The sequence below is a fragment of the Ascaphus truei genome, chromosome 2 (genome assembly GCF_040206685.1).
Source record: "Ascaphus truei isolate aAscTru1 chromosome 2, aAscTru1.hap1, whole genome shotgun sequence".
NCBI classification, from domain to species: domain Eukaryota; kingdom Metazoa; phylum Chordata; class Amphibia; order Anura; family Ascaphidae; genus Ascaphus; species Ascaphus truei.
This window is the reverse complement of record NC_134484.1, coordinates 63,566,653-63,584,942: the sequence shown is the minus strand read 5'-3', so window position 1 is coordinate 63,584,942 and position 18,290 is coordinate 63,566,653. Positions and strand designations below refer to the sequence as shown.

General features: G+C 40.4%; 1 protein-coding gene across 6 annotated transcripts in view; it reads left to right on the top strand.

The window, feature by feature from the left end:
* The window catches only part of GRHL2 (grainyhead like transcription factor 2), a 149,904-nt gene that overhangs the window by 101,835 nt on the left and 29,779 nt on the right, over positions 1-18,290 (top strand). For 2 of the 6 annotated variants that reach the window (XM_075582577.1, XM_075582579.1), the window contains exons 11-15: positions 329-468; positions 4,858-4,889; positions 7,232-7,282; positions 7,470-7,561; positions 16,617-16,702. In XM_075582577.1, coding sequence (XP_075438692.1) covers positions 329-468; positions 4,858-4,889; positions 7,232-7,282; positions 7,470-7,561; positions 16,617-16,702 — 401 coding nt within the window. The remainder of the gene's footprint in view (positions 1-328; positions 469-4,857; positions 4,890-7,231; positions 7,283-7,469; positions 7,562-16,616; positions 16,703-18,290) is intronic. The other 4 variants (XM_075582582.1, XM_075582581.1, XM_075582578.1 and 1 more) reach the window with 3 other exon arrangements.

Genomic DNA, 18,290 nt, shown 5'->3' with positions numbered 1-18,290 from the left:
AGGCTATAGTTTGTGATTTAGCTTAAACCAGTTGTCCTTCCATAGATAACTTAACTCCATGCAACCCTGGTAATAAACTAGATAGGAACCACTCCGTGACATGGCCACCCAGTGGTTAAGATTAATCATACAGTTTATGACCTGTGACAATAGGGGGAATGACACAGATTTTGTGACTTGTGGAAGACATGCAGATACAACCACGGCTTCTCTAGTTTTGCTGCATTTTGTACAGTGGAGGATTTTTGTCCTTTTTTTATTTTTTATTCACCGTAACCTAATTCGGTCTGGCAGATTCTGACATATTCATCCTGTGATTTTGGTTTAGCATCCGAAGGGAAGTCCTCAGCAATACCGCTGCAGAAAAAAAGCGACATTACCTTCTTCAAAACAATGACTGACCTGGATTCCCAACCTGTTCTGTTTATACCCGATGTCCACTTTGGAAATCTACAGAGGACTGGACAGGTATTTTTAAAGCTTTCGCATGATACAAATACCTAAAAAGTAGAAAAAGGTGACACCCTGCGTGTTCATTTGTATGTCATTACCCAGAATCCCTGGCTGCAGTGGAAGCATTGTTTGCTAAGAGATAATGGGGAAAGGCAGGTTTGTGAACCTGTCGGAGACCTGTGAATGTGCTCACAAGCGATATTTTTTTATTTGCTGTACACTAAAAAGTATAGAATGGTGTATGGTAGAATATATCTACTGTATATACAAATATGCAGAATACTTATGTAGCATTTGAGATATTTCACCATTGGGGAAATATAATTGAAAGCAGTAGTCCCCCCACAAAAACCTATGTGCACAAAGGTTTTATATTAGATGTCAGGGTGAGGCTGACTCCGGCTGCCATATTGCTCTCCCAGGCAGACTAGCCTTGTGTGGGAGATTTGGAAAAGATAAATCTCTGGTTCAGTTCCATGGGATACCCTGGATAAAATTAGTGGGGGGGGGGGGGGAATGGGGGAAGAGACGCATGGATTGCTACTTTAACATAGTTCAAACAAACCCTTGCTATGATCATTTTGTATGGTGTTTTCCATCCCATTCCCAACTGTTCTAGAGTATAGTCATAACTAAGAGGAAATACCTTCCATTCATAATTAATCAGCTCTAAGTGTAATCCTATAATATATATTTACCGGTATTCATTTTTCTTGATACGTGTGGAGTATAACCAGGGCCGCTGACAGATTTCCCGGGGGCCAGGACTAGAGCCAAGTCCGGGTTCCCCCCCGTCGCGATATTGCAAGCTCCCCCCTCTATTTCCAGGCCCGGCCGCCAGTCCTCTCGCAGTTGGCCCTGGCTCTCCCTCAGCTACAGGCCCCTCTCCCACGCCGAGCTTCCGACGTCAGCGTTCGCGCGCCGAAAGCTGGCCACACTTACTTTTGGCACACTAACATCAGAGAGGCCCGTCGTGCAGCAGCATCGGAAGCTCAGCGTGGGACAGAGGGATAGAGGCCTGCAGCTGAGGGAGAGCCGGGGCACGGCTACGAGAGGACTGGCCAGACGTCGGACCCGACTTGCAGCGCTGGCCGGGCCCCCCCAGCCACCGGACCCTGGACACCTGTCTCTTCCGTCCCCACCTGTCAGTGGCTCTGAGTATAACGAACACTCCATACATGTTGTTTTTGAAGGTGCGTGTTAAAGGTTCCTGATATGAAACTTTGCTTGAGCTAGCCTCTAATTTTGATCCATACTATAACTGTGTATCTAACTAAATAATGTTGTACTAGTAACTGTGCGGGTAGGCTTTGTGCCTTTCATAATATTAGAAATAGAAAGCTTTCTCAATAAAAAAAGGTCCCCGTCTCTAATTCCAGAAGATTTTTTGTGTGCATAATAATTACTTTGGTATAGATTCTGTAATGCGTGAGTTGGCGAAGAACTTTACTTTAGTACGGCTTATGTTTTGTGCATTCATTGTTATTCTTCTATGAGAAGAAATGATGCAAAGTAAGATAATAGTTAAGTTGGAAAAAGATATATGTCCCTTGAGTTTAACTGCTGCTACATTATAACTACTGAATTGTAAAAATCTGTCTGAAAAGGAATGAAAATTACTAACTGTGGCTAATCATAAGAGTACACTATATGGTTCTATATCAGTCTTTAATCCCTTTTATGTGAAAGGTGTGTATGTGTGTGTGTGTGTACATACACTATAGCCAAAGATTGTAACCCAATCATTTTTCACTCCGACATGTCATGTCTAAATTCAACTACTGTTGTCTTAATTATAGAGTTATCCCATTTTACTCTTCCAGCATCTGAAGAAACTAAAGTAACTGAGGCATATGACGAATAGAGAAGTGCAGGAGCAAGGTATTGAAGGAGGTAGCCTGTGACGGGAAGATGGAAGTCCTTCCTCCTGCGCAGAACACTATCCGTATCTGTGGTGGGTGAGAAGATCCCATCACACTGTCCTTCATGCTCTGATCCTGCATTCCTCTGCTCTTCACTTAAAGGATGCAAACCCATTACAGACATTAAGGGTAGCTGGTGAGTCAGTGAAACAACAGTCCGTGAACAATCTATGTTTTTGATGCCTGAGGCACAGATAGATAAAGTGACTTGCCCAAGGTCACAAGGAGCCGACACCGGGAATTGAACCAGACTCTCAGTGCCAGTCAGTGTCTTTTACTAACTGAGCCACTCCCTCTCCCAGAGGAAATGTGTATATACATTTATAACAACAAGGAAAGGAAGAGTTCTGGGAAATCCCAATGTAATAACTGTTACTTACTGTAATTGTTTCAATTTTATTTATAAAATGTTTTACCGGGAAAACATTTGAAAGTTACCTCTCGTTTCCAAGTCAATAGAACTTGAGTGGGTTAAACTTAGAATGTGTTGTAAACTATCATTTGTGATTCCTGACTCATTTGGTGAACTTGTCATGCATTGTATTTGCGTGTTTTATGGCAATGATTTCACAATAATTCCAAATTAATGAAAATCAGAGCAATACACCGAGTAGTTAAAAATGAAGGCTCTTTTAATTATCGGACTACTGCACCAGCCGTTAAAAAAAAAAAAAAAAGTCCACGCTAACACTGTGCATTCTTCTGCTTGTTATTGCTTATTCATTACTCATTGAAGCCCCCATTTTTCCCATCTCTGTGGTATAATAGCAGGAGTCCTAGTGCTCCGTGGCTTAATTATCTAAAATAAAACACAAAAGGGCCACTTTTCTCTAACATAGAAGTCTGTGATTTTCACGTTCAATTGTACATCCCTGATCATACACCTCAAAAAGGGTCTTCTTCACATTCATTTTGATTTTAACTCAATATGGTAGTGAATTTGTCATGTGTTGCAGGCCGCTCTGGAAGAGATGGGGTTAATTCCATGCCACTCACACTAACCTGACTGTATGCTACATTATCATGTGGTAGAATAGCTTACTTGTGTAGAGTCTCTGATTAATAGTGCTAACCCTATGGCTGCTATGGATTACATTGGAAACAATCTAATTAAGTACAGTACCTACTGGTAACAAAATTAAAATGTGCACAAACAAAAGAAAATGCCATTGGCATATATTTTCTTTCACTTAGCAACACAAGTACAATCAATACCACCCGTTACATTTGGGAATTTAGCTTCCTCTCTCTTTGGGGAAAAAAATGAATAGATTTTGTAAGGTAGACCTAAAGCACTTTATAAAACACAGAAATAGTTCTGATATCTGAACAATGGCAGACACGGTCATTTGGAATGAGCCAGAAGCTACATAATGTACTGAATACCACATCTTCACAACGCTTGGCACCTTGTGAACAGCAATCCAACTCCGTGTTGCTATGTTTGTTAGGGCCTCGTGTGGCATATACTCATCCCAGTTGTATGAAGGCATCATTGTAACAATTCATCAAGAGGATTTTAAACTATCTAACCTGGTAGCCCACTTACTGCAAGTAGCCAAGTAAAAGTAGAAGTTTCTCCAGAGTCTTATTGGTAATTGGAATGAAGATGGGTGATCTGCATCCCATAATCTTCATGGCCTTTATTTTCGAAGCCTACTGATGCAGCGGCCGTTATTCGAACACTTCACGTGTCATGTACATCGGAATCCCGATTTGAAACCGCGGGATGAATTCCAGCCTTCCCGCACTAAGCTGCGAGCGCGGCGAGTGCAGAAAAATGAATTTTAGTGTTCTGGCTATTAAAAACATGAAATTTACACAGTAGCACAGTACTGTACACATTACAATTCATCCATTTTAATGCAAACGAAGAAACAGAATCCATGAAATTCAAACAAAACATCCGCGATAAGCGCGGGTGCCTGGGGTGATTGGCCGCGTTCATGCTGCGTGGGGAACAGCAGAGAACTCAAAATCGGCGCCGTGATGTGTTCGAATAACGGCCGCTGCATCAGTATGTCAGCATGCCTAGTGTAAATAACATGTTAAAGTTCTACTTCGTCATCCACCTCTATAAATTGGCATAGGAGGTGGAACTGCCAGTTTAAGCAACCTGTATCTGTATCCCCTTTTAGTGCCATATACCTTGCAAAGCATTGAGTTATTCCAGGGCTAATTATTGGAATGTCAGCTACCCAAATGATCCGCTGTGCTAGATTACATTGGTGCTAATTGCTTTTCATCAAATGTAGATAAATGGAACAATAATACGAACCCTGGATCAAATGCTAATCTTGTTATGCTGTTCTGGCAATAATTTATGTGTGCTATTTTATTTATATTTATCTAATTCTTTAAGTAACGGTCTGAACCAGGATAGATGTTAATTTGATTACATTATATCTGATTTGCTTCTCTCTGTGGTTTTTCAAATGTACAAGTTACGTTCTAACGATTGAGCTGTTATTTTTTCCTGCAGGTTTTTTACAATACTGATGATGAAATAGAAGGGTAAGTTCTCAGCAACTAAGCACATTACTCCCATGAATATAGAGCAAGTTATGTCATGTTTTATTTATTTTCTGTTATTTGGTTTTGTTATTTGTCTAACACACTGAAAATGCATCTTCTGAGCAGGGCCATATTGCTTGCAGTGGTTTATTTCATCAATTCTGATTAGTGAGAGCCATGCATACAGTAGTAGCGCTCTATTGTAAATCCATTTAATTAACACTTATATTTTCACATAAACATGTAGTTTACATTTCTATATAAATAATTTATGCTAAATTACTGTTGGTTTAATAAATCTACAAATGTGAATATATTCTATAAAACCCGCGAAGTATTTTCTTGCTCAGAACTTCATGGGATTAAGGAGTACAGGCATACCCCGCATTAACGTACGCAATGGGTCCAGAGCATGTATGCAAAGCAAAAATGTAGTTAAAGTCAAGCACTACCCTTTTTTCACTTATTGATGCATGTACTGTACTGCAATCGTCATATACAGTACGTGCATAACTGATGTAAATAACGCATTTGTAACAGGCTCTATAGTCTCCCCCCGCTTGCGCACAGCTTCGGTACAGGTAGGGAGCCGGTATTGCTGTTCAGGACGTGCTGACAGGCGCATGCGCGAGCTGCCATTTGCCTATTGGGCGATATGTCCTTACTCGCGAGTGTACTTAAATTGAGTGTCCTTAAACCGGGGTATGCCTGTATTTTACTAGCTGCATTTCGTTACTTTTCAGACAGAATTGCTACAGTATCTTGCTATGTGGATTGTGTTGGTGAAAGTGTTTTTTTTTTCATACAGTAATTGTTTGCAAGTCTATAAAATGACAATCAGAAATGGCAATCTGATGTTAAACCAGTTTGGTTGCTTCCCGTGAAATTCAGAACTACTGTCTGTTGTTTAATGATACTGTAGGTTTCAATTTGAAATGTATAAAGTTGCCCAAGCTAAATTTTGCACAGCTTTTCTTTTTGACGTTTGCAAAAAATCAAAACACAAATAATGGTCAGCACACATTACTATAAAGAACACATACGTAACGTTGGTGCAATGTATATTGATAGAATCACAATGCAGTGCTCATCAAGGTCACGTTGGGGACCAAAACATTGATAATGTATATCTTGTTCTAATAATATCCTTTCTCTCCTATATACTATGTATGCTAGTTTGTTTATTGACTATATTGGCCAAAACAATTAATAAAAAATTATCTTTCGCAAATTTGATTCATAATAAAGTAAAACCTAAACAAACAGATGCGTTTTTTGAGAAAAACACGATTCACTATGGGAAAACCCGCTTTGGGTTTCTTTTTGGGGAACTTTGACAAATTTGTGGATTTTCACACGTGACAAATGTACAAGATTTGTCGCATTTATTAAACTTCAGCAGAAGTTTCACTATGTCCAGGTTTAAAAATAGGTTTAAATCCCTTCAGAGTTGAAAGAGAGGGGCTTTTTTTTAAATGTCCTTTGACATACTCTTGCTTTTGTATAGCTCTTCTTTTCCCTACCCTTTCCTCTTCTCTTGCTAACATGGGAGCAAAGGACAAGTGTTCATACAGGTCCAGTTATTCTGGTCTCTTGAAATACTGTATAAAAACCTTAATGCTCTTCCTCTATTTTCATTGCTTAGAGCAGGGATTTTCAGTCTTTTTTTTTTTGTTATGGGACGCTATAATTATATTGTAAAATTCTGCGGAGCCCGAACCCTCTCTATTAGTGCGTCTGAGCTCAGATGCATTGTAAAGAACCCCAACACTCTCTAATAGCGCCTCTGAGATCAGATGCATTGTAAGGAACCCCAACCCTCTCTAATAGCGCTGCTGAGATCAGATGCATTGTAAGGAACCCCAACCCTCTCTATTAGCGCGTCTGAGATCACATGCATTGTAAATTCTTCGTTTTTTGGTCCAATCTTCACATGACCTGAAAATTGCATGTAACTTTTTAAGAATGAAAAACACTGGCTTAGAATGTCAAAACTAAATGGAAATGTTGAAAGGAACAAGACCAAATGTGGAAAAAATAATTGAAGCTGTAAAAACATTATTGGACACAAAATCAGGGCAGCAAGATTTTTTTTTTTAACCCCTAACACGGATTTCCCCTGCAAAATAGTATTTTTCCCCAAACCCTATTAAAATTTTGAATCCAAGAGAGCATACAGTATGACAAAAATTGCTTTTACATTCTCTTTACATTTTGTGTAAATAAAGTGTGTGATGTGTGTGATGAATATTTAAAAACAACTTGGTAAAAATACACTGGAAGGTCATCCCTGCATCCCTCATAATTCTTTCTTTTCGTCCTGTTTCTTCTTCACCTATCAGTGGCCAGCACCGGATGCTTCTGGGGAGAATACAAAGCATGCAATCTATGAGGCAAGATACCTCCTTTGCCTCCCTATATACATACAGAAAGTGCACTCACAGCACTGGAGGTTTCAGACAGAGAGAGTTGACAAAAAATCTTTTATTTCTTTTAATGGACTTTAGCTCTCACTCATTAACATTTCTTCTCCTCTTGTTTGGCAATACAGTGTTAACATGTGTTTTACTTTATTTGTAGCAGTAGTGTCCTGGTGAAAAGGATGCTTCGGCCCGTGGATGAAGAATATGGCCCACCTGTATCAAAGCAAATGAAAGAAGAACATAAGAAAGGTATGCATCTCAAATGTACTGTAAATAGCCAACACCGTGTGTACAATTGCAGCATGCAAGTTTCCATGTATTGCTGCAACATTTGTTTGCAAACCACTTATAAAAATAAATGATAACGTCACATGTTTTTTTAACGACTTGCTGTACCAGTGCCTTACTCGTGTTTAATAAGTTTGTATGTTTAGAGAAGTCTGTAGAGGTGTTGAGAGGCATGAATGTTGAGCTTGGACATGCTTAAAGACAGGCTACGCCTTAATTAAAAACACTGTTAATTTTTTTTCATGCAAAGTAATAACTTTGAGTGTTTAATCAAGATAGGAGTAGATTGTCTTAAAATAATCAAGTGAAATCATAATAAGTAATGGACTTCATGATTTGTTTCTGCGTGCTGCCATGTTCAGTGTTCTGTATACAGTAAGAGAAAAATGGGAGTCCCAAGCTTCCTAGCGGCGCCACTTCAAAAGAGTCCAGCAAACATATAAGTGTAAATAATTTCACTTTTGTACTTCTCAGAGACTGTCCCATATGTGGAATTTTACCCCTTGTTTCTCACACATAGAGAACACAGTGGTAGAGTATCCCCAATAGCCTCTGTCCCGAGGAATAACTTATACGGGGTATACTCATGTAATGAAACGAACTCACTGTTTGAGTGTGTAAGGGCTCCTGGACGTCAGCGTGCTCCAACTGGGGTGAATGTAGATTGCAGGTAGAGAAAGAAATTCTGGCGGTGCATCTGCTCCTGAGAGGAAAAACTGCAGACCGGGACTTCTTACTGGTCAAAAAGCTTTATTTGGCACATAGCAGCCAAAGAAACACTCTTACGCGTTTCGTGCGTCACTCCGCGCTTTATCAAAGAGTGTTTCTTTGGCTGCTATGTGCCAAATAAAGCTTTTTGACCAGTAAGAAGTCCCGGTCTGCAGTTTTTCCTCTCAGGAGCAGATGCACCGCCAGAATTTTTTTCTCTACCTGCATTCTGTATACAGTATCTCTGCTTGTCTAATTCTCACCCCCTGCAATGTCATTTGTGGTAGTGATGTTCCACCAGTGTTAGAAACATCTATTCTGCTGGATAATGTAGGTACATTGTAGCTTCCTGCCAACTTTGGAGAGTTGAAAGTCATGTGAAATGACATTAATGTTTATAATGTCTGTGACAAACGTGGTGACTCATAACTTCAACATACCTTTAAAAATATAAAATAAATAAGAAGTGTACTGACATATCCTCCAAAAACATAATAAGAGTTTTGGCCAGTGTACAGGTTAAGGTGTAAGATTGTGTTAGTCTTAATAAAGTACAAGCTACTCTGACACCTGGAAGCTGCAGAAACTTAGGCCTCAATTATAGACTAACATCCAATGTGACAAAAATACACAGCGAAATAGCAATATATCTCTTGAAAAAAGGGTAATTTAGTTAACCCTTTGGCCAAAGCATATAAGCCTGCGAGCCACTTTCAAGGCATGACCATAATATCGCAGGTCCTAACACTAACTGATTAAAATCCTTATTTACCTCTATAATTAGAGGAAGGATGGACCTGGCATTGAACCTGTCGCAACCAGCTGCAAACAATATATTAAACAATATTTTAAAATACTTAGACTTGTCTGATGCTAAAAATACAGTGCTAATCCCGATCTTAAATTAAGCCCAAGAAACCTACCACAATTACTGTACTTTCACAAGGGCATTCTTTTTTTCTTTATGCTGTAACTATAATATTGCTCTTTATGTTTCCTTTACATACAGTGTTTTGCACACATATTGAACAAGTAACATCCTTCTTTCACTGCCAGTGACTTCAGCTAAATACAGTATGCCAAACGGTATATTTGACATATCTTATAGTAAAAAATATATGTACCGGGGAATTGTATATAGCGGTGGCTAGTCCAGCTATCTCTCTACCTTCCCCTGTCATGTAAATTCTAATAAGATGTAGACTGTGACAGGCTATCCTATGGGGTTTTCCCCCTCCTCATGCTGAATTCCTGAGTGACAGGAGTGGAGTTGACAAAGGGATCTGTGATAGCCAATGGTGGTACAGATACTGGGCCCTCCCTCTTTGAGCTGCAGGAAGGAAGTGTCTAAATTATGGCTGTTGGAGTGGGTTCGAGACTATCCCTTCATGGGGTAGGAGCTTGCAGTGTCTCCCCCCGGCCGGGAGTGAGACATGTGCTCAGCCCCTCCATGGGCTGAACACATAATCTAATCCAGCTAGGCCTCATCATTACTCACAGGCCAGTTCCATCCAGAAGCCAGTGATCTACCTGATCCATTGGAGCATACGCTGCAACAACACCAGCAGTGGCTGCTGTAATAAAGAACATCCTCATTTGTACTTCTGGCTCCACTGCAGTCTGCATGGAGGGAGGTAACTAAGAGTAAGGACTGTCATACTGGAGACCACCTTCAGTTTTGCTGGAGCCCCCTATGTCTGGAGGTGCTGACACCGAGATGGAAAGAACCAGAGGGATCCCTAAAAGCCTGCACTGTACCCCCACACCAGCAGTGATTTTCAACCAGGGTTCCGCAAGCAACCCTCAGGGGTTCCGTGTCCGCTGGAGGGGGAAAGCTGGGCTACACCTCCCTGCTGTCCCAGGCGTGGCAGCACCCCAACACAGCAGTGACCCGGCATCAGCGGCAGCTCAAAGCTCTTCCCTCTCCCTGCTTCTGCCGTCAGCTTCTGGCTGACAGAAGAGAAAGGAAGAAAATAATCAGAGCCGACTCTCTTAAAGACTGTGTGTGTGTGTGTGGTTGTGTGTATGTGTGTGTGTGTGTATGTGTGTGTGTGTGTGGGGGGGGGGGGCGGGTCTGTGTGTGTGTGTGGGGTCTGTGTGTGTGTGTGTGGTCTGTGTGTGTGTGTGGGGGGGTCTGTGTGTGTGTGTGTGGGGGGGTGGGGGTCTGTGTGTGTGTGTGTGTGGGGTCTGTGTGTGTGTGGGGTCTGTGTGTGTGTGGGGGGTCTGTGTGTGTGTGTGGGGTCTGTGTGTGTGGGGGGGGGGGGTCTGTGTGTGTGTGAGAGAGGGGTGTGTGGGGCTGGGGGGAGTGTGTGTGGGGCTGGGGGTGGAGAGTGTGTGGGGCTGGGGGGGAGAAGTGTGTGTGTGTTTGTGGGGTGGGGGGTTGTTTGAGAGGGGTAGTGTGTGTGTGAGTTTGTGGGGTGGGGGGTTGTTTGAGAGGGTGTGTGTGTGGGTGTGAGTGAAAGTGTGTGTGGGGGGGAGTGTGTGTATAGAAGAGAGAGCGGGAAATAAAGGGGGAGAGTGATTGCAAGGGAGAAAGTGTGGGGGAGAGTGAGCGCAAGGGGGAGTGTGTGAGGGGGGAAGAGACACAAAAGACGGGGGTGGGGGTGAGATGGCTGGGGGGAGCAAGAGACGGGGCAGGGGTTGGGGTTCCCCAGAATTTTGGAATCGAATTCTTGGGTTGACCAACCAAAAAAAGGTTGAAAACCACTGGTATAGTGACACAAATAATATATTATTTGGGTTTCTCTGCATAAAGCATTTTTCCGCAATGGATGGACCTTTGGCAAATACCCTTATAATATACGTTTGTGATATATTGTATCTAGTGTTCCCCAGGCCATACTATAGCTTGCAAGACTCTGATGTAGTAAGAAAGCCTACTAAAAATCCCAGTGGAACAGTCAAGCCTGGTATGTGTCAGCCATCGATGAGACATATTTCACCATTTCTATTATTTGACAGCTACTGTAGAAAAAAAAAACCACTTCTGCTTTCTTGCAAAGACAGGCAGCCATATTTATTTATTGAGCTTCCAAAATGTTGATCCAAGTACATTTTTTGCAGTGCCAATTTATTATTCATTTAACCCTTTCAGTGATAAAATACATAGCGGCGCAAAGTTACAGAAATGTTTCACTCCACAGTCGTGATCAAAATGTTAGGTGAAACCTTTGTGCAGGACGGCACATTTTGGACACAAGCAGCTGGGCAAAATGGCAAAGATCTGAAACTTTGCATGAAATCAGCAACTGCACATGTTACAATACTGGCCTTGCTACCAATGTTTGTGACTATTTTGCAAATTTCATGAATATTGGCAAATTGTGCGACAATTTGCATGAATAAGTTGAGAAACGTATGCAAGAAATCTATTGGACCAGCACTCAAACATAATCATTCATCAAAAAACGTGTAGGATAGTATAATGTATTTACAAAAATGTATTTAATTAGTACTGAAATCATACAAAAAATCAACAAGCAATCAAAAGATTGTCTCTCTGCATGGAGCTTCGCATTGGATTCAACCTTTCCCTCCACCTTCAAAAAAGATCCCACCATGGGTGCAAACCACCTGCAGTGAAGTCCACACAATGAAGGTACTGTACTGTGAAAACTAGTATCATCTCTGGTTCTATACTCCACATGTCCTGAGACTCCATCCAGCTTTCCTCCTTATCCAGCAAATAACCCTCCTTCGCTGCATTTATAGATGTTATCCAACTGGAATAAAGATACTTTCCAACACATGGCACTCCAGAAAAATTCTACAGGTCACAATAAATGTGCTATTCTATAAACCATCGGTGCGCAAACTGGGGGGCGGGAGAATTTGCAGGGGGGGCGCGGGCTGTTAGAGGCCCCGCGCTCTTCCCCCAGGCATTTAATTTAATGCCGAGGGAGGCGTGAGGCCTCTGTAACGTCTCTTACCTACTGGTAGCCGGGTCTTTGGCGACGCGGCGTCAAATGACGCCGCAGGGTCATGTGACATCACGCATCGCCATGGCAATGTGCGTCAAATGACGCGGTGGGGTCACGTGATGTGACCCGCAACGTCATTTGAAGCCGTGCCTTCGGGGGAGGGGGGCCACGAACGCTGCGGCTCCCAGGAAGGGGGCCGCAGCTGAAACAGTTTGCTCAGCACTGCTATAAACCTTGCTGCCTGTACACATGGAAGCTTGAGAAATCTCCACTTGAAAGGTTTTTCACACCTCACTCAAGCCTGCTCTGATGTGGATTAGTGTCATATAACAACATACCGTACAATGCACACTCTGCCTTGGATGACTATGATATTCTGAACAAACTGGGCACTGCAAAATACTTTTATATACTATTTGTCTATCACAGCAAGACAACTTTAGAGATCCTACTGCTGCTGAACTGACGTATTCCTACACCTCTAGTCTCCTTCTGTCACTCCGCCCTCTTCGTGCTGCAGTTACTATTGAACCAGCCCTTGATTATGTCCTTCAATCCCTTGGCATTTAAAAAAACTCACACCGGAGAACTGGCCTTACTATAGGAGGGATTACATTGTTCCCCCCGAGGTTGTTCGGCAAGGCCTGGAACAATGAGTATTTTTTATAGATAATAGGTACAGTAAAACAGACAAGTTAAAAACCTAAGGCTGATAAAGAAGGTGTTCCCACCTTCCCCCCTCCCCTCTTTCCCTATGCATTTGTCTGGTGTAATTCTTATTTAAATGTGTTGTTATTAGTTGCTGTTAATTTGACCCCATCATTACTGTTCAAATTGAAAACTGCTAGATGTGGTCCTGAATTTTCCCTCTTTATTTTCTGTAACCCATTGAAAATTGCAAATAAAATGAAGTTGGGAAAAAAAAAAAACTCACAGGGGCTGCCGTGGTGGGCAAAAATACTAAAAACAAACTCTCTCCCATACCTTCTTTGGAGAACAGATGAAACCTGGTAAATCCTGCAGCCAGAGTCCCAAGAGATTCCAAACCCTTATTTAGCAAATACATCAAAAGAATGGCTCCAAGCGCATGGATCGTTGTTTCTAGGGTATAAAAGAGAAAAAGGAAAAGTATTATAACAGTCTCAATAAAGTGTTAAGAAAATGCATACACATATGGCTCCTCAAAAACGTAGCACCAGTACCAGTCCCTCCAGGGCAAACAAAATGGTGATGTAAATCTCCTGTTTTAAGGCGGGCCAGCAGGAAGCCACGTGTCAGCTTCCTGTTGGCCTGCATGACGCAGGGCATTTAAGAAACCAGGAAGTACCATACAGTATGTATCTCGGGAACCAGATGGTGAAATTAACATTGTACAGCTCTAAGGATACCTGCTTCCCACCAATGTATAAACAAAATGGAAAGGGGTTCTGGGAAGAGAAACTGCTGATTTAAGGAAGCTTATGGCATTGTAAATTATTTCATACAATGGCTAGTGAACAACAATGCAATGCTGATTCCTCTGTCAGTGACGAGTATTTAAGTATTAGCACCACAATGTAGAAAATTACTTGCAAGCCTTTTTATTTGCTTTACTGGTTTACGTGTAAAAGGGATTAGTCATCTGAGAACACATTTTACCTTCACTGTTGATGGTAGAAGTCTCCAGTACATAAACAAAATGCCTTGAATGGAAGAGATTAATCAGGGCATGCAGTGTGACCACATTTGCTATGTTTTCTTTTTTTTTTAAATACATTTTCAGCGTTATATCCAAAAAAGTTAAATTATATTAAGTTGACTAAATTACTAGTATTCCTCAGTTTAAATTGGTAGTAAAAAGGTAGCACAATCTGAACTGCACAATTATACTTGACCCAATCTGTATTGGCAGGACCTGTAATGTGCTGCAGGTATCATTCTATTATGAGATTATATTTCCTCATGCTTTTCTTTACATTTGTTTTGCATTTTTCCTATCAGATTAGATTGTAAGCACAAATATGTGTTTACTTTTATGATTAATACCTCCCAGTACCTCAAACCCAATTCCCAAGTCATCTCTGACTTGCACATATATTAAGGTGAATATCAATGTTACCCACTTGGAGTATTTAGGAGTTCACATTAGCTATAGCCTTTTCTCTCTCTTCATATTGTAATTGAAATTAAATAAAACACGTTTTCTGACACATAAGTAAACACAAGGTGAATCACAGCTAGGACAGTGGTGCTGGCCATCACCTGGTTTAGCTCACACTGCTAGAGCTGTGGCCTAGATAAGCAGTGGTTGTGGGTTCTTGTCCTATTGGGTCTGACACCATTCTAGTCATTAGGTTGGTGCCTTATTATCAACTCCATACAGTTTGTATGGAAATCGTTTTAGGAAGTGTGGGACGGGACTCCGTTAAATATACTTTACATACTATTAGCATATCTCCTAGCTAGGTACCTCAGGTGTGTTTCTTTCAGCAGAGGCATGTCTCCTTAACTTATCTGGCGACTGCTAAAATTAGAAAGGCTGGTGTCTCTGTGTGTCTCTTTCAAAAATGAATCAAGAAACAGATTGTTGTTTGTCTGTGGGATTTTTTTTGCAGATTGCTCTTTTAAAGAGTGATTTGTGCAAAGTCGCCCAAATCCGTAAAAAAAATATTTGCCCATCTCTACATACTGTACTACTTATGTGGCCAGTGCTTGCATACAGGGGGCCCCCAGCTGCAGTCCTGATTTAAGTATGAAAAGGGATGTCATGGACACTACAGACTTGATAAAGAATATTTATTGTGCAATAAAATGTAACCGCCATTTTGCCTGAATATATGCAGCCTATCTCAGGACTACTGTACATACTGCAAGTATGAGCCTGAGAAATATTCTCGAAAAGGTGCTGCTCTACAGAGAAGAAAAACGTGGGATGTGTATAGAAGCAAAAAATGTGAAAGAACAAAAGGCGTTTACTAAATAAGTATTATAAAATGCATTATATAAAGTAATATATCACAAACGTCAAACAAAAGTAAATGTGAACAACATAGTCATAACGACAGGGTACATTATTTAATTGTAGTACTATCTAATCCTTAATGATGAGAAATAAATACAATGAAAAAACATGTGAAAATGTACATAAAAAGAAACGTGTATATAATTAAGCAACATAAGTTAACCTGTCATACTTGCAACAACATATAACGTTACCATGGTAACAGCAAGACCCAACATTAATCGGGAGCAGTGTAAATAGAGATATAATTACTTCTATTTACACTGCTCCCAGCAGGCTCTATATGTTATCTGTGTATAGGGCGACACCTTCTAGAAAGTACTCCCACCGGAGTTCTGTAAGACACCAATACATGGCATGACACACACTATGAGCATCCTAATGTCATTGCATGATGCCGACTATGCAACTGCGGTGCCCAGCGCCACAGGGAACACCGAGGGGGTGGCAAGAATGGCACGTAGTAGGGGGCTACATATATACCTGCATGCCAGGATAAATCACCACAGATTCACCATATCACAGCTCAATATATGGGACAATACTTTTTCCCAAGCAGGTCACTCATTGCCATGCTGAACAGTATTAATTCTCAAAGGAAATGTTAACAATACACAGGAGAGAAGAACATAGACATTACATATGTCCAATGTCTGAATTTGCAGAGACAATGGCTTAAATAAAGATTCTGCACCTTATTGAATTGAATATAGTCTGAAGTGGTTGATTGCACTACTAATGCCCATTAAATTTAATTTGAGTCTTTGGCTGATAACAGCACAAACAGCTACTTCGGACTATATTAAATTACCCCCTCTGGTTTTTGACACAAAATGGCAATATTTCATCCGCTTCCTGACACACGTTTTCAAGAAGGTATGGGCACAACAACCGGACACCTCTAGTCTTCAGACCTCGGATCCACCTCTTACAGTTAGTACACTTGGCTCCTGCTAATTTATGCTCATTTTGTCACCGCTCCACTGAAAGACTTGCAGAGTTTATCTCCATCTCCATCTCTATCACTTTAGGATATATATGCTTCCTTCCAACTGTGCTGCCACAGAACAGTTCAAGAAGAAAACTACGTGGTTTAGAAATCTCTTTACACTGTTATTTAATCTATGAAAAACTGTAATGTTTTCCACTAAAAGAAAACTATGACAAACTACAGTGTGTCCCACATTTATATCATTTGTAATCCTCCATATGCTCTAGAGTGGTTCATGACAGATTGTGTTTGTGAGTCCCTTCCCTGTCCAATGCTCCTGTCCTTGATAATGCTCTTTGTTTGTAGAATTCTGATGTCTATCTGGTGATTTTAATAATTGTCTAATACACAACGCTCTAGAGTTTGATCCAGTCATCTTCACTCAATGTTTTTCAGTGCTTCTTTATGTGAGGAAAGAAACCGATGAAGTATTTGATGCGCTGATGTTAAAGTATCCGACGGTAAAGGGGCTGTTGGAAGCCGTAAGTATATGATTAGCCTACATGTTTCTCTATTAAACATTAGAAAGTATATCAGTACTGTATTTTGGGGTTGGCCATTTTTGGACAACCTGATCTAAAAGAGAGCACAGGTATGGTTTCATTTACACAAAGGGCTGGATGTGTCTATGTATCAGAGTAAAAAGCTCAAATACTATACGCTTATGTTGAAGGAAATGTTATATATTATGTTAATGTTATATATAAATGTTATATATTGCTGTAAAATATTACAGCAGCAACCCATTCTGCTCAACCCAAAGCAGGAGCTTTTTTTATTTTTTATATTGCAGCCCTTTTTAAATGGCTGGTTCTACTTTCTTTGGGAAAATGTGTAAAGATACTATGTATGTATGTATGTATGTATGTATTTTTACACATACAGAACCCCAATAAGCTCATATTGAACCCCCAAAATATGAGTTCAAATTCTGGTTTTAAATATATATTTACACACACACACACACACAAACACACACACACACACACACACACGTGTGTTTGTGTGTGTGTGTGTGTGTATGTATATATATATATATATATATATATATATATATATATATATATATATATATATATATATATATATATATATACAGTGTTGTCAAATCTATACATTTGCTCGCCCCGGGCGAGTGGATTTAACCCCCGGGCGAGTAAACATTGGCCCAATCAGCACACGTTTGGTACTAGGTGGCGAGTAGATTTTTTTGTGTGGCGAGTAGATTTTTTGGTGATTTGTCAACCACTGTGTATATATATATATATATATATATATATATATATATATATATATATATATATATATATATATATATATATATATTGTTGTTCTCTTCATGTATAGATATCTGTATACAACTATAAGCGTATTCCTATCTTAGTGCCTCTGACATCAGATGAGAGCCCAGATTAAATTGGTAGTAAAATTAATATATGTGGAAATGTAAGAAAATGTATAGTATGTCATTTGTCTGTGTCACTTAAAGCAGTAATCCTTTTATTTGTTTATGTTATTTGTTTATGGGAAAAAAACATAAAAATTAGTAATATTTGCTAAACCATTTCTGTGGGTTTGTGTCCCTCTTTGCTATTATTGTCTGAAAGCATAATATGGCGCTGGTAATGTTTTTGATGACAAGCCAATAAATAACAAGAGTATTGCAAACGTTTTTGTTATTGCTTGGCTTTGTCCCAGTCATACCGAGAACTACAGAGTAGCAGCAGAACTGGGGGTTTCTGGAAGTAAGAATGGAGAGTTATAAACAAGGAGAACGCCTGGATAAAATTAAAGACCATTCTTAATTTGGAGGGGATTGCTGCTTTGATACTTTTTTTCTTTCTATTAAATACCTTAACAACCGCACCATGTAATATCATTGGTTGGTGCTACCTGTTAGGTTCACAGGAGGCCTTGAGCATCCGCTGGTGGTAGCTGGGGATAAACAGAACGGGCTTTAGGTGCTGAGATCTTTCTCCTCTTGGTGTTACATTGCCTCTATTCCTACAGGGCCTATCATAGATAGTTGCAGTCCCCTGTGGAAAACACTCACCCTGTCCCTGAAGAACT